We start from the raw sequence: 22,024 nt of genomic DNA, 5'->3' as shown, positions 1-22,024 counted from the left end.
TTTTTTTTTTTTTTTTTTTTTTTTTTGCTATCTATGTCTGTTTCCGGGCCTTTCCGACCGATATCACTAATTCACAGTGGAGTGTACCCAGAAGCTGGGGTTGCTTCCTGAGAGATGGAAACAGTCCAGCTGTAATGAATCTATGGCTCAAATGGCTCTGCGATACAAGAATAAATCAAACATTCCCCTCATTGAACATGGATTATTCCCTAGCCTTAACAATCACAGCATTTCTATTTGTCCTTTTGTTTTCTTGCCCCATTACCAAAAAGTTCATGAGTACAACTGAATAGAATGGCTGTAAGAAATCTGCTAAGACTTTTCTCAAGACCAGCGTTCTTAGGTGTGGTATGAAGCCGTCACGTACCCTGAGGAAGGCATCCAAGGATCCATTCTCCATGTACTCTGTTATGATCATTACTGGTTTACCTGGAGTTTGCAGAAAGAAAAACACAAACCCTTGATGAGCACTGCAGTTAATGAGATAAAAATGGGCCGTGCACAATTTCACTGCCAAGACACCTGTCTTGTGCGATCTAATTTAATTAAAACAAGCCAAGCTTATGCCTCAGCTGTGGGGAGCTGGGAATGAAATATTAAAAGGACGAGTGGGTTTAAATTCCATCTGGAAGGTTAACCCTTAGTGTGGCTTGTTGATAAGGTCTTTAACTAAAGTGGCCTCTGGTATCCAGGGAGTCCATGAATAGATAATTGTTCTCTCAAGCAAAAGGGAAACCGATAAACAGGCAGGCCTATTTCAATGTGAAAAAATCTTTAGGATAATTTATTTATTTGTTCCCAGAAGGGCCACTTGTGTGATGCTAAATAAGTCAATGGACAAAAAACCCTGAGTTTCAGAGATCAGTAGGTGTGTCACACACTTTATTCCTTAGACACAGCTCCAAAGCCACACACACAACGACTTCTTTCCCCTGGTCGTTCTCAGGTTGGAGGTTGAATCCTTTTCCTTCCCTTTTTTTTTCTAACCTATGAATAAGCTTGTTCTACTTCCTTCCCTAAACTGCCCACTTCAATGAAGCAAAACCAAAGAACATAACCCAAAATAACCACACAAAATGTTCGGTCAATTATTTCATCTGAAACAAGATTTTAATTCGGTACTAGAACATTCCTGTTCCACCTTTCTCTTTTGTTGAGTAAAGAAATAAAAACAGAGTTTAAGGTGTGAGTGTGTGTGTGGGGAGCAACACTTTTATTTCACTTTAGTTCTCTTCCTTAGGAAATAAGAACCATGCTTTAGTTTCTTAATCACTGGCAATGGGCACAGGGTCTGAAATTCTTTCAAGGGCATTGTTGGAGGGCAGAGGGAGGTAATCCTCAATTTTTTTACTAACAAAAGACTAAAAGAGTCCATAAAAGACTTGGCTGGGGGGGGGCAAAGAAAATGCCAGTATGATACAGCAAAAATGTTTATACTTTCATTGTTGTACTTGTTTGTTTGGATTTAGACAGTCAGAAAATAGAAATATTTCACTGGTGAAAAGCCCCTATAGCTTTTCAAAACTAATACATTTCCTCCCCAAAGACCCTCTCAGCTCATAATTTCTACAATGGAGAAAGCAGAAATGTCTTATTTAGAGGTGAAAATATTGAATGAAAGAAGTTTTAAATTTCAATGAATTCCAGTTTATCAATTTGTTCTTTGATGGTGTTTTTGGTGTTACGTCTAGGAAATCTTTCAGAGGGAAAGAATTTGAATTAGAAAACAAGTCATGGAGATTTTATTTTCATGTGAGGAATGAAAGCTGGCAGAAAAGTAAGAACCTCGGTGCAAAGGCAAGGATGGATAAAACTATTTCCATTCTTGCGTCGTAGTTGGAGGAGGTGATCTTTCCATTCTCCATCAATATAAATAGGAAGCTCTTAGTTCTCAGATCCATTTATCCCCTATGTCTATGACCAAGGTCTTCTGATAGAACAAATGCATCTAAATGAGTTTTAATTAACCTGCCTCAATCAAAAGATACTTTGTCAACTAACAAGAAAGGGTGACTGACTCTCTTGACGGTGCATTAACACCTACTTTCATTTTACCAGATCCCTCTGGATCTGTGGAGGAGAGAGTAGAAGATCCAAAAGAGAAAGGGTAGTGGGGAGAATTTATGGTCCTCCTGTCAGTTTAAAAGTTACTCAAGTAACTGCTGGTAATGAATTCACACTCTTCCATCCTGCCCTTTGACCCTCACACCTCCCTAGTCTGACTCTTGGCACCATCTTCACAATTTCTCTACATTCCTTTTTCTGTTTATTAAAAGTATCCATTTGTCAGAAGCTTTACGACTCTACAAGAGAAATAAAGATAAATGTTTCCACAAGCAGAGGGCTCATAAATTGGGCCTGGACTGTGATCATGGATGGAGGAGGCTCCATTCCTTCAACAGACAGGGATGTGGCGAGGAGGAGAAAGGCACGGGCCTGGGACAGCTTCTCTGGTGGATATTTTAAATCATTTTAATTCAGTGACAACTGCATTATGCAAATGCATCCAGTCATTTATAACAGTTACAGCTGTAATAGCTACGGGTTTTAGAGGCACGGTGGGACTTTAATACAAAGATCCCCTGTTTCTTCTCTCATCTGCAGAGGTGCTATGAAAATCACTGTCTGCGGCAGGAAAAACACCCTAAGCCGAACAGAGCCTCCTTTTTAGAAAATGGACCTGCAGAAGTATTTAAACTGAATGTTATCTTTTAATTAAAGTAGTGAAGGGCTCTGGGCAGCCCTGAAGGCCACAAGCAACAGAAAAATATCCTGTCTGTGAAACTAATCTTTAAAAGCAAATAGAACTATTCTATGCTAACTATAGCCCTCACATTAGGTGGAAAATTATATATCCTTTGCACCAAGTTTTCTTTTTCAAGGGATTCTTAAGATGGGGAAAAGGTACTTCTTAAGATAGATCACCACCAGTTAATGCTTGAAAGGTATTTTTAAAATTTGTCATTATGCAAACCACTCTAAATATTTTGCTTCATCTCCCAAAAATAATCTTCTAAGGCAAATTCTATTTTTAATCTCCATTTTACACATAAGAAAAATGAAACAGAAAGGTTGATCAACTAGTCAAGATCATGTGCTTTAATAGCCATAGCACTGATACACAAGTGTTTAGACTTGAAGACTGGCTCCACCAGTGGCAAGCCCTTTTTAAGTGCAAATACATGGACCAGGTCTCCTGCTCAATCAAACTTGTAGAGGTAAGATTCAAGAAACCATATATATGGTTTGATTAGTTAGGTGGCCACACACCGAACACACACACACACACGTTTTGTCAGAGAGGAGGGGGTGTTGGTGTAGGAGGGGAGTGAGAAAACACTCACCCATTGGGGATGGTCACCTTGCAATTCCTTATCATCCAGTTCTCCCTCCTCTTGAGATTTTGGGCATACACATACAAGTGCTTGGAACATCTTTCAAGTCACCAGGTCTGGACTCAAACTGTGTGGTTGACCATGTGGGATCTAGCCACCTTAACCACCATACCACCAGTTGGCTTAGAAGATTGTTATATATAATTTCACTGGTGAAAAGCCCCTATAGCTTTTCAAAACTAATACATTTCCTCCCCAAAGACCCTCTCAGCTCATAATTTCTACAATGGAGAAAGCAGAAATGTCTTATTTAGAGGTGAAAATATTGAATGAAAGAAGTTTTAAATTTCAATGAATTCCAGTTTATCAATTTGTTCTTTGATGGTGTTTTTGGTGTTACGTCTAGGAAATCTTTCAGAGGGAAAGAATTTGAATTAGAAAACAAGTCATGGAGATTTTATTTTCATGTGAGGAATGAAAGCTGGCAGAAAAGTAAGAACCTCGGTGCAAAGGCAAGGATGGATAAAACTATTTCCATTCTTGCGTCGTAGTTGGAGGAGGTGATCTTTCCATTCTCCATCAATATAAATAGGAAGCTCTTAGTTCTCAGATCCATTTATCCCCTATGTCTATGACCAAGGTCTTCTGATAGAACAAATGCATCTAAATGAGTTTTAATTAACCTGCCTCAATCAAAAGATACTTTGTCAACTAACAAGAAAGGGTGACTGACTCTCTTGACGGTGCATTAACACCTACTTTCATTTTACCAGATCCCTCTGGATCTGTGGAGGAGAGAGTAGAAGATCCAAAAGAGAAAGGGTAGTGGGGAGAATTTATGGTCCTCCTGTCAGTTTAAAAGTTACTCAAGTAACTGCTGGTAATGAATTCACACTCTTCCATCCTGCCCTTTGACCCTCACACCTCCCTAGTCTGACTCTTGGCACCATCTTCACAATTTCTCTACATTCCTTTTTCTGTTTATTAAAAGTATCCATTTGTCAGAAGCTTTACGACTCTACAAGAGAAATAAAGATAAATGTTTCCACAAGCAGAGGGCTCATAAATTGGGCCTGGACTGTGATCATGGATGGAGGAGGCTCCATTCCTTCAACAGACAGGGATGTGGCGAGGAGGAGAAAGGCACGGGCCTGGGACAGCTTCTCTGGTGGATATTTTAAATCATTTTAATTCAGTGACAACTGCATTATGCAAATGCATCCAGTCATTTATAACAGTTACAGCTGTAATAGCTACGGGTTTTAGAGGCACGGTGGGACTTTAATACAAAGATCCCCTGTTTCTTCTCTCATCTGCAGAGGTGCTATGAAAATCACTGTCTGCGGCAGGAAAAACACCCTAAGCCGAACAGAGCCTCCTTTTTAGAAAATGGACCTGCAGAAGTATTTAAACTGAATGTTATCTTTTAATTAAAGTAGTGAAGGGCTCTGGGCAGCCCTGAAGGCCACAAGCAACAGAAAAATATCCTGTCTGTGAAACTAATCTTTAAAAGCAAATAGAACTATTCTATGCTAACTATAGCCCTCACATTAGGTGGAAAATTATATATCCTTTGCACCAAGTTTTCTTTTTCAAGGGATTCTTAAGATGGGGAAAAGGTACTTCTTAAGATAGATCACCACCAGTTAATGCTTGAAAGGTATTTTTAAAATTTGTCATTATGCAAACCACTCTAAATATTTTGCTTCATCTCCCAAAAATAATCTTCTAAGGCAAATTCTATTTTTAATCTCCATTTTACACATAAGAAAAATGAAACAGAAAGGTTGATCAACTAGTCAAGATCATGTGCTTTAATAGCCATAGCACTGATACACAAGTGTTTAGACTTGAAGACTGGCTCCACCAGTGGCAAGCCCTTTTTAAGTGCAAATACATGGACCAGGTCTCCTGCTCAATCAAACTTGTAGAGGTAAGATTCAAGAAACCATATATATGGTTTGATTAGTTAGGTGGCCACACACCGAACACACACACACACACGTTTTGTCAGAGAGGAGGGGGTGTTGGTGTAGGAGGGGAGTGAGAAAACACTCACCCATTGGGGATGGTCACCTTGCAATTCCTTATCATCCAGTTCTCCCTCCTCTTGAGATTTTGGGCATACACATACAAGTGCTTGGAACATCTTTCAAGTCACCAGGTCTGGACTCAAACTGTGTGGTTGACCATGTGGGATCTAGCCACCTTAACCACCATACCACCAGTTGGCTTAGAAGATTGTTATATATACTGATGTTTCAGGACCACTGAACTAGTGTATATGTTCTCTCTTTTTGGTAATCTCCTCCTTTCTACTTTCCAAAGATTTTGTACCTTGTATCCTATTACCCTTCTGACCCAGACTTAATGTATCAATATTACTCTTTAAACTCCCCTTTCCTCATGGCTTTATCCTCTGGAACAGCCATGGTATCACCACTCTACACACATTGATTGAAGATACTTTTCACAGAAAACAATAAAATAAGAGAAGCTTTGGCCTTTCTGGAGACATCGCCCCAGGCTTACAAGATCCTTGAATGTAGTAACCCAAGTAGGTACCAAGGCTCCTGGCATAGAGCCACCGTAAACAGTCAGTGCTTCAGCTGCACTGTCCATGTGGCACTCTAAGTTTGGCTCTGCCAGCCTTACAGATGTATTCAGGGTTTGCTTCAAAAAATGCATCTGTTGAGCTGTGTCATATTTTAGCTAAAGCGTGGTTCGCAAGCTCAGGGAATGCTAATGGACTAAAAAAGGAAGGTTCAACCAGGTGTTACTGTAAATAGGTGCTGAGCCGCAACTGCCATAAATCAGACAGGGCAGACAAGCAAATCCCCCAATATAATAAAGATTCCCAGGAACCACTCCCTGCATCTGGAACAGAAGCCACCAGTGCAAGGTGTGTTAAGGTTTTGTTGTGCTTTATTTGAAAAGTACTTAAAATTTATTTTGTTTACCATCTGCTTGTGCCTAACCTGTGACAATCCATTTAGCCTATCACAGAATTGAAAGATGGTATGGCATACCAAAAATCTGCAATATTAATTTCCCTAAAATCTCACACAAGCTGCCTTAGAGCTAGGGTATCAGCCGAAACCATAGACCCATTTAGAGCTGACTACAAGATTAATGACTTGTCCTGCACTGACTTCCTCCTATTAGCAATCAGTGGGTCTGCTCCATCTGTCATTTCCCTGGAAAGAAAATGTGTGTTTAATTTCCCAGTAACTTCTAACTTGGCATTATAAAGAGAGTGACCCGCATACATTTGGTGACGACGCCTTCCAAGTGAATTATATTTGGGTGGTCAAACTGTCCCATGATGCTGGCCTCACTCAGGAAGTCTCGCCTCTGTTTGTCTGTATAACCGGCTTTCAGAGTCTTGATGGCCACACAGATCTCTCTCTTGCCAGGCACTTTGAGACGGCCACTGCACACTTCTCCAAATTCACCTTGAGAGAGAAAGAGAATCTACAGTGGACCACAAACACGTTCAAGATACCAGAGTAAGTGCTAATATTTATCGAGTGTTTTTTACATGCCAGGTGCTATATTAGTGTTTTACATAGATTCTTTTTTTTTTTGAATCTTTCCTGAAACCCTGAAGTAGAGACTATTATTAGAGCTCTTTTTTACTGGTGAAAAGCAAGGTTTAGTGAAGAAACTTGCCCAAAGTCTTACAGTTAGTAAAGAGTGAACATTTTGAATATAATCTGACTTTGGATTACACATGCTTAAGTTTTTTCCAAAGATCAAAAGGAAAATTTCTTGATAGCATATATTTTATACTTAAGGAAGTTTCAGGTATATGAATATTCATGTGTATAAATATACATATAATGAACTCAACCATATATATATATATATTCCACATACATATATTTAATATCCAACCAGAAAAGAAACGTATTAGACTCATGCTCAGACACTTACCAACTCCTATGACTTTCTCAATCTTAATGCAAGAAGCATCAATTTCTTTGGCAAATTCCCGAACTGCTTGATTGGGATCTTCATATGTGAAGGGGTCCACATATGTTCTAACACCTGTGTAATAAATATATGGTAGGTTGGTTGAACGCATCTCAGAAACCCTTAATAAATGTAAGTAGTTTGGGTCTAAAAATATTTGACACAGAAAAACTCAAGTTAACTATAAACTCTTGACATATGCAAATGTTTAAATCCTTGCTCTGGTTTTCATCAACATGTAAACAAAGAATTGTTAGTTACTTAAAAGGCTGTAGGCCAGCTGGTGGCAAAGTGGTTAAGGCAGCTGGATCCCACATGAAGAACTGTGCAGGTCAAGTCCTGGAGCCAATGTATGTCCAAAATCCTGAGACCACAGAGTAATGGAGGAGCAGGGACTGCAATGTAGCCATTCCCCACGGGGAGTGCTTTTTCACTTTCCCTCTCTGTCTTTGTCTCTTTCCTGAGAGCATACACACCCTTTCATAAATTAAAAAGAAAAAAAGTAAAAAAAAAAAGGCTCTCCTGACTTCCTGGAATGTCTTCACACTTCAAGGACAAGATATTCAAAACAACCTATCTCGTGATTAAAAAGAAAATCTCTAAAGGAAACTTCAAATGTGTTAGCTGAATACTGAATACACAACTGGAAATTAGTTACTCATAAGTAGTGCCCTGATCTTTGCACTAAGTCTACCATTTTCAAGTATCCTCCCTTAAGGAAGATAATAGACGCTTTTTCAACTGGCCCTGTCTATGGGGTGTCACATTTTGCCAATATCTGAACCAATTGAATGTTACTGACAATGAGCAAACTTATATTAATCCTACACCAATATAGGTAAGAGGAAAATACAGACTGTACTAGACTTCTACTCTCATTGTGTTCTCGAAAGAAGGTGTTATAAACAGATATTGAAGCTTGCCTGGAAGCTTCAGCTGGAAACAACCTTTGTAAACTCATTTCAAATTGTTTGAACATCAGGAACTATCATTTAGCCATAATGCATACCAACTAAAAACTAAATTCAGAATGGGAGACTGAGGTAGCCCATTTGGGCCAATAGGCAACTGTAATTTCTGAAGAGCTTTCAACTGGCATTCACACGTCTTCCCTCAGTGACACTGACTGTGTGCTTGACATCAGTTGGTGTAATCCACTTAATTTTCCAAGCATTTTGGTCTTGTCATCATCTCAGTACCTACCAATAAGAATAATCTATTCAAACTGGCATCTTCTTGCTACTTCTTCTTAATACATTATTTTTAAAAAATATATATATCCCAAGTGAAAATTATTGGTATGGTTGTAGAAAGGAAACCAAGCAAACAAATAGCCAGTTATCAGGCACCCCATACCCCTCATCCCTTGATAAGCTGTAGTCAAGAAAATCTTCCTCAAGATGATTCTTGTTACTCCCAGTCGATTTCTTCTATCTCGTTGTGTTACTACGTTAGCCATTTAATACATGTGGCTATTTTATGTGACTATTTAAACGTAAATAAGTTAAAATTAAATTAAGCTTAAAATTCACTTTCTGATGTTCGTTAGGTGCATTTCAGGTAGTCAATAATACATGTGGCTGCTGGCTAATTTACTGGTCACTACAGATCCTGGACACTGTTGTCATCTTAAGAGTTTTGTTGAACAATGTCCTGGATAGTCATCAACCACTATCCATTTAAGAGTCTACTACCTTGCTTACATCATTCCAGAGCCACATCTTTGAACTGATTCTTTGATCACATGTGGAACAACAAAATAATCACAAAAACTAAAGATTTATTACTGGTCACAAATTCTATATTACATACAATCATTATTTGGGGAGTAGCAATTATTGTTCAATTTCTTATTCTTTACCTCACCTGCAAGTCATTGACTGAATGAGAAAAATTAGCCATTAAATCTTGCCATCCAGTCATAAGAATGAGACAGTGATACCAATACTTTTTCAAGATGAAGGATAAAATAAAGAAAAATAATCTTAAGGAACCATACAATCTCTATCTTAATCTCACTTCCAATGGTTCCATATCACCTATTTTAGTTTGACACTCTTGGATTATCTTATTTGGATAAGAAACTTATAATACACTATCAGTAACCACAATAAAATTGTATAGATATTTTTAAACTAGAAAATATGAGCCATGTCCTGAAAAAAAAAAGACTAAACTGGTAATACAATTTTTGTACCTTGATTCAAATGTTTCTCTTCGTCCGCTTCTTGTTTTGCTTTACTGTATTTACTCCGTCTATTAAAAATTTTTTTAAAAAAGGAAAATTATTTCTCTCCAACACAAAAGCTGTAACACAAGCTGTAAGCTCTTGGCTACATAACGTAAGTCAGATAGATATGCTATGCACATTTCATGGGACAGAAAACTGAGGCTTTCAAGTGATTTAGTAACAAGGTAAGAAAATTATCACCAGGGGAACGGGTCATGATTTCAGGCCGAAGCAGTCAGAATCTGGAGTTTCTGCTCTTAACCACAATTTTAAACTAGGTATCTTTTAATAGATAAAGTAAATTTGGCCCAGTTTTGATAGTTTTGATGGCACAGGCAGTAGCATACTGAACTGGAGTCCTGGAAGCCACATGGCTGACCACAGCTTAGGGTCCCTAGTCAACTAGAAAATACACTAGGTGTGGAGGAGGGTGGGAACTGGCAGCAAGTAAAAAGGAGGAAATTTGGGGGCTGGGGAAGGAGGAGAAGTAAAGTATTTAAGAAACACAAAATGGAAATTTATCTGTGGAAGATAATGTGTAAATTGGATCGAGCCAATATACAGTGTATTCTGGATGGGAAAATTCATTTTGTATGCTGTAATGACATAGAGTGAATGGATGCAAGAGGAAAAGAAAGAATGAAAGAAAGAAAGGAAGGAAGGAAGAAAAGAAAACACACACACACACTAGTTGTGTGCCTGAGACCTTGAGAAGCTGGTAGGCTGGGAAAAGGGGTTCAGGTGACAAGGGTGAGGGTGCCTGTTTTTCTTTATCTTATTCTCTCATGCACATGCATGCACACTCTCTACCATGAGTAAAGCAAACTTTTCCAAAAAGATAAAGCAAATACTTTATAATGTAATTGTAATTTCAAGTCCCCAGAGGAAATTGATCTTACTGAAGATAAGTATATTGGCTCCCCCCCCCATATATGTAGATGGAATTAAAATAGGTTTCCATGGGTAATTCTGCATAAATCAAATAATGTTCAGTATGGGATACATAAATGAATTAATAATGTTCAGTATGGGATAAGCAATGGTAAGGACTCGTTCTATAACCACAAAAGCCACTATCAAAAGTCTTATTATCATATTACATGACACATTAAAACATTATGCGTACAATTATTGGTTTCCACTGCTGCATAAAAATTCCTAAGTTACTAATAAAAATTTGGAAAGTAAGTATTTGCTTTGTATTGGATCACATCACTTAACATTCTACAGAAAACTAGCAAGAAGAAAAATGAGAAGTTTTTGCTTGCTTTGCCTAATTTTCTTTCAGTAAAATGGTGTCTGGTATTGAAGTTGGCATTCTGCTTCTTTGCCCTATTAAAGTGAGATCTGGCTTGGTTACAATGTCTGAGGATACAGGAGTCTTTATTATATACAAATCTTGAATTAGAAATATCACTTAGAAGAACTGAACTGAAAAACCAACTCTAGCCTTGGGACCAGCAGTTAGCGTAATGGCTATGTCGCTGGAATCCCATATATTCAACCGCAGTTCGAGTCCCAGACCCAGGAGCTTAAACTCACGCCAGGCACGTGTGCATATGTGCCCAAGATCTCGAGAGGAGAATGGAGGAGAAGGGATTGCAGTGTGGCCACCCCCCCGGGGGTGTGATTTCTCGCTTTCTGTCTCTCTGTCTCTCTCTGTCTTTCTGGTGAGCGCATGCACCCTATAACAAAAACCTCTCAAAAATGAAAAGAATAAAAAGAAAAACCAACTCTAGCATCAGGAAGTAAAATTTTTGAATGTATTGAAATATATAGACATTGAATCAGAAGACTACACCACGGGACCTCAAAATGTTTATGAGAAAATGAAATTACAGTGTAAGTTTATCTTGTTAGAATAAATTCTTGCATATATTTTGATAATACTCATTTTTTATAAATTTTTTATTTTGTTTTCCCATAGGGCATGTGTATTTGCTAACAAGACAATGGATGGATGCAAGAGAGAAAGTATGAATGAATGAATGAAAGAAAGAAAATTAAAGGACACACACACACATACACACACCCCCCAGGTTTAGGACTCAAACCACGGTTGGCCATGTGGGAGTTCAATGCCCTATCTACTACTCCACCTGCTGACTCTCAATTCATGAATGTTTCAAAGACTGCTCCCATCCCTTAAAGGAATTGGAAAAATCAACCCAGTTACTAGTATAGTTTTCTAAAGTTGGGAAGTCAAGAACAAATTAATAATTAAAATGTGTAAATCTGTGCCAACTGGTGACCTGATTATTAAGGTAACTGGATCCCACATGACTGACTGTGCAGTTTGAGTTCTGGGCCTGACAGCCTGAAAAACACACCAGGTACCTGTGCATGCATGCCCACCATCCCTAGAAAGGAATAGAGAAAGGATGGTGGCATATTAAGCCCCTGGGGGGGGGTGCTTTCTCACTCCCCCCAACCCTGCCACCAGCAGATACACGCTATAGCCAATAATAATACTAAAGCAATAAAGCATTTGGAAATTGGAAGGGTATATTTAAAAAATAAATAGTATAAATGTAGGTCCCTCTCAAAAATGCAAAATTTATATTAAAATTTGTAATCATCTTGTGTTTTCTTAGAGCTTCTAAAACAAGGCAAGTCAACTTGAGACTTTTACAAACGAGGAAATTGAGGCTCTGAGGTCAGGAAAGATTCTCCCAAGGCCAAGAGTGTCTTGGCAGTGTTGTTTTGTTAAATCTGATATTCTGAGTCCCTGAACATCCCCCCCCCCTACTGTGCTTGCACTTGCTGGAGAGAGACAGAGAGAGAGAAAGTCAGAAATCACCTCCTGGGGGAATGGCCACACTGCGATCTCTTTTCCATTCTACTTTCAGAATTTTGGGCACATACACACACATGGCTGTCATGATTTTCAAGCTGCTGGGTCTAAGACTGTGGTCAGCCATGTGGGAATCCAGTACCTTAACCTCCAGGCCACCTGCTGGCCCTGAACCCCTGAACTTTTACCAGTAAAAAGGGATAGTGATCATGTGAATGAAAAAAGAACACAGAAACTAAAGGAGCCAGATGCTGCATCCAGAGGCAGCCCCACTAGTCACATGCTCCAAGCTTCCCTCCTACATTCCTCTTCGTTGTCATCAATGCAAGGACATACTCAGCAATCAGACCCTCAGAGCCTACAGATGTTCCTCCGTGTGGATAATTTCCTTGCAAATAATGATACCTTGCACTTTTACACAGCATTTAACTTTTCAAAGTGCTCTCATCACATATTTTATCTCCTCCCCAAACTGTTTGCAAAGCAGGAACCAGCTTGGCAAAACAGAGACCCCAGTTACACAGTTAACTGTGCAGTGTGTATTTCAGCCCCAAATAATAGCTTGTATTTTCCTTTGCATTTAACTTTTCAAAGGGCTTTCAAAGGGCCTATTATTTAATTGTATCTTCACAGCAACCCTATGAAAGCAATTAAACAGACAGACACATTCTCACTTCTATTGTACAGATGGGGACAGGGAGCCAAGGGGGCAAGTGAATCACTGACATCCCCTCTTTGCAAGTACAGGAGTTTCCGTGTGCCCTGATCTGACCCATGACTTCACAGTGCCTCTCATCACAGAGACAGTTACACAAGCACATTGGATGAAAGCTAATTGTAAGTTTTATTACACTCAAATTAGTAAATCCACTGAAACTGGCTTCAACTGCTCAAAAAATCCATTACTTCATCAAAGAAAACAAACAGGTTTAAATACTCTGAAACTAGCTTTCTATGAAAGAGAATCCCCTCTGACTCAGTGTTCACACTCCTATGTTTCCCTCCTTTTAAAAGGAATCTAACAGTGTTAGGTCAGGGTCTACTAAAACAACATTGTGTGTCAGAAGAACACCATAGTAGGGTCTCTAGGGTGTGATAGGGTCTTGCCAGTCTGAGGGATGCTGTCTTATCAGACTGTAAAAGCATTACCTGAAATTACAAGTATATCTTTTAAAACCATTCAGATCTCTAGCACTGATTTGAATTTCTTTCCTTTAAAAAAAAAAAAAACGCATGGAGCTGCTGGAGAGCTTTGGTACTGACTACAAATTGTCAGTGAGTTAGTAAAATCCTGCTGGACATGATGGGAACAAGTGGCCTCATGCTGCTTGGGAGGGGGGGCTATGTGTTTAACATCAAGCACATTCATTACCTATGGGTATGGCCAGAGGAAATACAAAATGGCAGGGGTCATTAATTATAAGGCTGACACACCCATCCCTTCCTCAGACTTCTAAACATAGAAGGAGGAATTAGATTAGCGGTGAAGGTGTATTTTCAAAGATACTTCTTTACTTGGAATATTATTTGGAGGAGAGGACCCTGCAAGAGTACAAGGAATACGAAAAAAGAAAAACGAGGACTACTGTTCTAAGACTAATTGTAGTCCTTTAGCTCTTTAATAATAACCTTAGAAACAAAAATGTCTGCATCTTGTTCTACCTTTGCCACCTGATGACCCTTTCTCCTTGGTTCAGTGTAGGACAAATCAGCCTATTACTGTCCCTCTCCCCAAAAGAAAGCCCATTGAAATTTACTATGGGGTTGGTCAACCTAAAGGAAATCACACAGGCTAAAGAAGCACTAAGTCTAAATTGACAGAGCAGATCACCTGAACGGTTGTTGAAGATTTTCTAATTATAAGGAAGTAGAAAGGTTGCTTTGGAAAGGAATGGAATGGCTTTTTTATTAGAGAATGTTCAGAATGAAACAGGGAACCTTTTGACTGCAGAAGTTACAAAAAGGGCTGGCTCTGCAAGTGAAACAATGAAAGAACATAAAGTGAGCCCTCCTAGTGGTCACAGGGACACGGTAATAAGGGTATTAGTAGACACTGTTGATGAACAGCATGGGCTTTCCCAACCAATGTGTTGTTTCTGGCACCTTGACACCTTGACTATTCAATACAACAAACAGAACGGGGGGCGGGGGGAGGCCATGGCAGGGGCCCAGCATAAACCCTGCTCTTATTAAAATACTAAACTCCCTGATCAAATGGGCAGATTTGACTGATGTGGTTCACTGTTCCAAAACTAATTAGTAAAAGGTAAGTAATTTATTTAGCTGAAATGCATATTAAAGAAGATAAAGCAAAGTAATAACTACATGGCTCCATGAGGACCATTTTCAATATTTAACAACATTAGCCATGAAGATTCATGGAAGCCATCCTTCTTGTTCCCCTTCCTTAAGCTGTCATTGTTCCTGCACCAAATGATGTCTAAATATTCTTCATGAGCAACATTTTGAAATGGTTGGAATTGAACCATATAATCGCACACAAGTTGTTTAGAAATGTTCCCAAGGTACCATCTGCCCCCTAATTGTGTGAATTTACATGACTTCATCAGAGCCAATTTAGGCTAACATTTAAGTGTATTCATTCTTATGTGATCCTAATATTCCCAGGAAGAAAATTAGGGCACCAGCGACGATAGATCCAGGCTGAATAATAATTGTTTTAGCATTATGTGAGCTGTTAGTCCAGAGTAAAACATCTTAACCTTCAATAAGAAGACAAAACTAACTTTCAAACTTTGACTTTACACTGTGTGCCAGACTTGCACATTAAATTCATATTATAAATCTTATCAACATCACTAAGAGATTCTTGAAGTTTTGGTTTGGTAGAACTGCCAATGTCAGCTTTTTATGTAGGTCAATTTTTTCCAGTTAAAAAGACATTAAAGTAATCTATGCCAATATTAAAAGTCAGGCAAGCTGGGCTTCTGTCCTGATCAGGCAACTACGTAGTTGTGTGACCTAGGCTTATTGAATTGTTTAATCTCTTCGGGCCTCCAGTACTTAATATATACCAAGGACCTTCACAACCTTTATGGAAAATGCATATTATAAAAAAGTACGCATGGGTTTTAATTTTTTGCACTAAAATAAATTTGCACTTAAATTCCATTTTTTATGAGCTTCTTGAATTTCTTCATGTGTTTACACATATCTGTATATGTATGTATACATACATTACATATATAATACTGCATATATATAAATGTTGCCAAATTGACTTAATTTCTTTATTAAAATCAATATACTTTCTGATTTTCTATAAGTCAAGTAAAAGGGATACTTTATAACCCTAACATAAATGAAAATCCAATATTACCAGGAATCGTTAGAAGGTCAGTACAAAAGCAACATATGCCCAGGTATCAGTCAATATTTTCCCCCTGCTCATTAAGTTGTCCATTAAAAAAAACAAAAATTCATCTTGAATTCTAGGTCTTGCTTAACATTGTTTCTTATAGTTGAATAATAGATATAACTTGAGAAAAACACACTAGCCTAAAACAATTCAAATTGATACTTGTTTGGGATACTTTTGGAGGTAACCTGGTAAAAATCATTAATGTAAAAGGGAGAGAATGACAGAGAAATGTAACTTAAGTTCCATCATCAGTCCTGGATGTTATAATTTTACAATTGCGTTTTATGGTGCCACTGTTAGCAGTCTTTTTAAAGATCACATTCAAAGGCAATGAAGAAAGCGAAAATGCTGTGGAGATCCCAAGTATATAAACATATAAATGGAGAAATGTTGTCTTGCTAGTAAGACAATGTGCATATGTGGTCTGGGACAATATTTCGAGGACTGTATCTTATGACGACAAGTGTTGTACCTTGAAACAACCCAAGTGCAACTGTGTTCTATAAAGCCAATAGAATTCTGAAATGATAACTTCAGTGATGAGAACGACAGATTAAAAGCTACCTATAAAAATGTAAATTAATGGGGCTAGCAGGTGATGTCGTGGTTAGGGTGGCTGGACTCATACATGACCGACTATGGTTCAAGTTCCGAACTTGGTAGCTTGCTTTCACTCACTCTCTTTCTCTCTCTCTCTCTCTCTCTCTCTCTCTCTCTGCGTGTGTGTGTCTTATTCATGTCAAATTGAAAACAACTATAATGATAAATAAAATAAAGGAAATAATCTTTAACTAATGTAAATCTATCTACTTAACATAATGTGGGTGATAAAAACATACACTATATCTAAATCAAAGTACTTTGTATAATACCTCCATTTAAATATACAAATAAAGTTTACAATTTAGTGATTTGACCCTGTCACTGAGAACTCCAAATGCTTATGTATTTTCAAATAGCCAAAAGAACAAGTAGATCTTCTCATTGAAAAAAAAAAAAAAAAAAAAAAAAAAAAAAAAAAAAAAAAAAAAAAAAAAAAAAATGGAGATTAGTCTGGCTTGCCTTAAGCTAAGGCTCTCAGTATGAATTGAACCCAAAGAAATGCTATTAAAAAATTTAGCAAGGGAACCAGCAATTAGCGTAATGGCTATGTCGCTGGACTCTGACGTAGTCGACCGCGGTTCGCGTCCCAGAACCGGTGGCTTAAAACTCACGCCAGGTGCGTGTGCGTGCGTGCCCAAGATCCCAAGAGGAGAATGGAGAAGGGATTGCAGTGTGACCATCCCCCCTGGGAGGTGATTTCTCGCTTTCTGTCTCCATGTCTCTCTCTGTCTGTCTGGCAAGCGCACGAACCCTATAGTGAAAACCTCTCCAAAAAAAAAAAAAAAAAAAATCTAGCAAGACACCAACTTTGAGCCTGAGGCTATTTTTGCTTTTTTTAAATGAAAAAATAGCATCAAATGTGTTTTCTCTTTGAGGTGATCAGAAGGACTGAAACTTTTCTCACTATGGGAGTTCCTACCCATCGATTTTCTACAAAATCTCACATGCCATCCAGAGTGTGCAATTCAGCACAAGTGGACCTGGGGAACAGGGGTCCAGCATTCTCTCTGTAGCATCGACACTCTGTGACTCCAAGCCAGAAAAAGTCCTACCAGCAAAGAACCTGACTCAGAGGTTATGGGCTGTGGTGTTTAATCTATTGCTTCCTCATACTTCCAGCTGAAGGTTAGCGAGACTATTTCGTGGGTACCTTTTACTACCTTTCAATTGCACTTTCACATAAAGCCTGGGCCAGACTTTTGTCCGCACAACCTGTCTCCTCTTTGGTCACCTATTCTTGTTGCACTTAAACATTTGTAGTCCAAGATAACAGAGCAGACAACCTGCGTGGGGAGAAGAATTGGCTGAGTGTGCATCAGCTACGGCAAGCCTGTCAGCTACCTGGCTCCAGGCAGACTTTCCCTTGACAGCTTTACGGCCGACACTAAAGAAGAATCAATATGAGGGCAAGGGGTTGACATTTCATTTTCTAAAAAGTGATCCATGGAGGACCAATCACCAAGCAGTGTTTATCAGCCTTGGGAAGTGACATTTTTTTTTAATGGGGTAGAAGGGACAGGAATCATCGCCCGGCAACTTGACAGACTGAATTCTCTAAGGTGGGGACTCATAATTAGAAATCCGATGGATTCTGCTATCAACCCTGCCTTATATAATAAAGGGATCAATAAAAGCAGAACAGAAATTAAGTCATCAAGCATGAGAATGCTATTGTCTATTGCCAGGGCTTTTTACTAAACTCATCTCCCTACATTATATCATTGCATTCTCATGTATTTTTCCTTTGTTTTCATCAAAGCTAATTTTTTAAGCAGAATATGTGGGGAAAAATACTTATAATGAACTGACTTATTTCTTCTTTTTTTTTGAGAATTTATTTATTTTTTTTTAGCTGTAGGGCACGTGCGCTCGCCAGACAGAGACAGAGAGACAGAAAGTGAGAAATCAGCCCCAGGAGGGATGGCCACGCCGCAATCCCTTCTACTGCATTCTCCTCTTGGGATCTTGGGCGCACACGTGCCCGGCGTGAGTTTTAAGCCACCAGGTCCGGGACTTGAATCACAGTCGACTGCATGGGAGCCCAGCGACATAGCCATTATGCAACTGCTGGCCTGAACTGACTTATTTCTAATTACATTGGTATAACTACTGTATTTAGACCATTTAAAGTGCAAAACAGAAAAGTAAATCTAAAGAACAGCCTGACTGTAATTAGAGAATGTGTCTAACCACTATTAAAGATGGTCAAGACATAAGATAAGACCCACTTTCTACAAGAAATGTTCTCTTATATGGCTAAGAGCATCACACAGTGCTAGACTTTGTTTGGTCTTTTATTTGGCCGGGGGAGGAAGTGGAGATAATTACTTTTATTGTTTTCTTTTTAAGAAATGTAGATTTCTGATTTCTTTCTTCTTTCTTTTCCTTTCTTTCTTTTTTTTTTTTTTTTTTTTGGCTATAGGGTGTATTCCAGAGAGAGAGAAAGTAAGAAATCATCACGCATGGGAGATGGCTACACCACAATCCCTTCTCCTCCATTCTCCTCTTGGGATCTTGGGCACACACACATGTGCCCAGCGCCGGTTCAAGTCACTGGGTCTGGGACTCGAACCACGATCGACTACATGGAAGTCCAGCGACATAGCCATTACGCTAACTGCTGGTCCCTCTTTCTTTTAAGAGAGGTTTTTGGGTTTTTTTTTTTTTTTTGGCTATAGGATGTATTCCAGAGAGACAGAAAGTAAGAAATCATCACGCATGGGAGATGGCCATACCACAATCCCTTCTCCTCTATTCTCAGGAATTTGGTCACACGTGCACACACACTCAGTGTGAGTATTAAGCTGCCAGGTCTGGGACTCAAATTACGATCAATTATGGGGAAGTAAAGCAACATAACCACTATGCCATATGCTGGTCCCATAATTATAAAAAATAATCTTAACATTTATATATCTTTTTGTTTGTTGTGATTTTCAAGGCATTAGGTCTGGGGCTTGGGCCACAGTAGGCTATGCAGGAATCCAGCACCTTAACTACCACACCACCAGCTGGCCCCAGTAACATACTTTTTTCTATTTTTAGAATTTTAGGGAACCAGCAGTTAGCATAATGGCTATGTTGCTGGACTCCCACGTAGTTGACAGCGGTTCACGTCCCGGACCCGGTGGCATGGAACTCACGCTGGGTGCGTGTGCATGTGTGCCCAAGATTCCAAGAGGAGAATAGAGGAGAAGGGACTGCGGCGTGACCATCCCCCCTGGGGGGTGATTTCTCACTTTCTCTCTCTATGTCTCTCTCTGTCTGTCTGGTGAGCACACGTGCCCTACAGCGAAAACCTCTCCCCCCCCAAAAAAATAAATAAAAAATTTTAAGCATCTTTTTAAAAATTGCAATAATTTATTTCATGAGTAAGAAAAAGATAAGCACTTGTGATAGGCTCTTGTGCCACAGTCTACTCCCAACCCCTGTATTTCCCAGGGTCCCAGGCATGTGCAAGCCCTGTGCATACAGTGTGACCATGAAACTGAAACCTCAGTCCTCCATACGACCTCAGTATCACAGAGTGTTGTGCTACCACTCCACCACTGCAGCGGGACCATATACATGTTTGTGTTTTCTGGTAACAGAGATGGCTTAAGTACATCATAAAAATTGCAAACACAGAGGTTGTAATAATAAAAACAAAAGCCCATGTAACTTCTGTGCACTCCCCCATGCTGCTGACTGCTCCCCACTATCACATGGACAGATATTAGTACATACAGTTCTCCACATGTGTCTATAAACAAAATCAAAAGGCAATGTGTAAGAAAGAGGGTTATCATGATTATCTTTTAAAATCAAATGCCGGGGAAGGAAACAAGACACTGGGAATTTAAGGTCTATCCAGGCCAAGTCGAAGTTTCCAAAGCTGAGATACAATACTGGACGGGGTGCAATGGGGACATCAAATCTATGTCTGATTTTTTTATATATGCATATTACAACAACAGGGAAGATGAGTTTTCTTTGTTGAGATGGAGTTCACTGAGCTGACCACACACCTAGTTATAGACTTTGCACCCAAAAGAACAAACACAATGACAAATACAGATGCCCACACTGAATCAGTTGTTCCATACTGTGTTTCAGTAGAGTGAAAAAAATTGATCTCCATATAACAGGATATTTTGGAAACTGAGTTGGAAGCATGATGTTAAGAAATACATGTGATAGGACCAGCAGATCACGTAATGGCTACTTTGATGGACTCCCATGTAGTCGACTGCAGTTCAAGTCCTAGTCCCGGGGGCTTAAACTCACACCAGGTGCATGTGTGTGCATGCCCAATTCCTGAGAGGAGAATGGCAATCTCCCCGGGGGGTGATTTCTCCCTTTTTGTCTCTCTCTGTCTTTCTGGTGAGAGCACATGCCCTGTAGCAAAAAACCTCTCCAAAAAAAAGAAAAGAAAGGAATATGTGTGACAACCGGGATTACTCAGGCAAACTAGAACACACAGTCGTCGCCTTCATGTGGATCAGAGTGAAGTAAAAAGCATGGTGGCTTGTCTAGAACAGTGGAATTAGCCAAAAGCACTGTTGTCACATCAACACAGACAGAAAGAGAAAAGACAAGAGACGAGCCTGAGAGCCAAGCATGGCTACTGGAGCATCAGTAGCAGTAGTTCTACCACTATGGTAATATAATGACCCAGCATAAGTAATACATTTTTCTTAGTATCACTTTCCTCTTGTATAACACGAAAAGATGATTATATCAAAGATGATTATCTCTCTTTATTCACAAATGTGTGTACACACATGTGTGAGAGTGAGAGAGAGAGGAGCATCCTCCACAGAGTCTGGTTGTGCCACAATCCCCTCCCTCCAGTCCTCTTGCCTACCAATCCTGGGCATTCTTGCACGTGCCTAGCATGTTTCAGGCCAACCAGGCAGGGAAATCAAACTGTGGTCACCACACAGAATCTGGTTTCTCTTGAGCTGTGGGCTACCACGGCACTACAGATTCAGCCCTAAGGTGACTATTGAGATATCGTAGTTTCTCCTTTTTGATGAGCATCTCTGCAGCCCTGATTCCTCTAAGCAGTCTGAATAAATAGGTAGAGGCAACCATAGAAAAACTGGTCCAGAAGAGTATGCTGGAAGCCATTCTTGTTTCTGTTTTTCAGTTTGTTTTTCAAGTGCCACGTTAGAGTGTAAGAGCTCATAGCAGGGGTGATCAGTTTTATCAATAGATTCACTTCTAAAAGCAAGGCCACTCCCCGAGTATGATCAATGGACATTCTCTGGAAGTGATGATGGCCTCTCCTGAGGAAAGGTCGAGTATGTAGTAACTATTTCTTTAGTTACCATTACATTCATCCAATATCATCATGTTGAAGTAAAAAGTAGGTACTGCACACCTACTGTGTGCTGTATTATCCACATACCTATATCAAAATTCCCAAGGGATCCACAACCCTTTGAGACAGAAAGTCATATTATTCCTGTTTTATCAAAGAGAAATAAAGATTCGAAGAGGCTAAGTAATACAGCTGACAAATGGTTGAGCTCAAATTTCGGCATGGGTTTTATATGGTTTTTCTTGCCCTTGGCAATAAGTCCAGGCTTAAGAGAGGAATAAATCTAACACCTTCCAGCTTAGAGTATCTAGAAATCTCCCATTAGCCTGATTTTCAGCTTGTTTTCCTGGAATTAGTTGGGTCTTTCCGCTACCACCCTCTACAGCCAGCAATTCCAGTA

The 22,024-nt window shown here is 39.3% G+C and overlaps 1 protein-coding gene across 2 annotated transcripts in view; it reads right to left on the bottom strand.

Annotated features, from left to right (window-relative positions):
- EPHA4 (EPH receptor A4) overlaps positions 1 to 22,024 on the bottom strand; it is a 192,427-nt gene that overhangs the window by 16,685 nt on the left and 153,718 nt on the right. For both annotated transcript variants that reach the window (XM_006170111.2, XM_006170112.2), the window contains exons 9-12: positions 9,508 to 9,566; positions 7,272 to 7,385; positions 6,605 to 6,790; positions 368 to 429 (exon numbers count right to left, since the gene is read on the bottom strand). In XM_006170111.2, coding sequence (XP_006170173.1) covers positions 368 to 429; positions 6,605 to 6,790; positions 7,272 to 7,385; positions 9,508 to 9,566 — 421 coding nt within the window. The remainder of the gene's footprint in view (positions 1 to 367; positions 430 to 6,604; positions 6,791 to 7,271; positions 7,386 to 9,507; positions 9,567 to 22,024) is intronic.

Source organism: Tupaia chinensis, unplaced genomic scaffold, assembly GCF_000334495.1.
Source record: "Tupaia chinensis unplaced genomic scaffold, TupChi_1.0 Scaffold148019_1, whole genome shotgun sequence".
NCBI classification, from domain to species: Eukaryota; Metazoa; Chordata; class Mammalia; order Scandentia; family Tupaiidae; genus Tupaia; species Tupaia belangeri.
The sequence above is the reverse complement of the archived record's forward strand: the minus strand, read 5'-3'. Positions and strand labels throughout refer to the sequence as shown.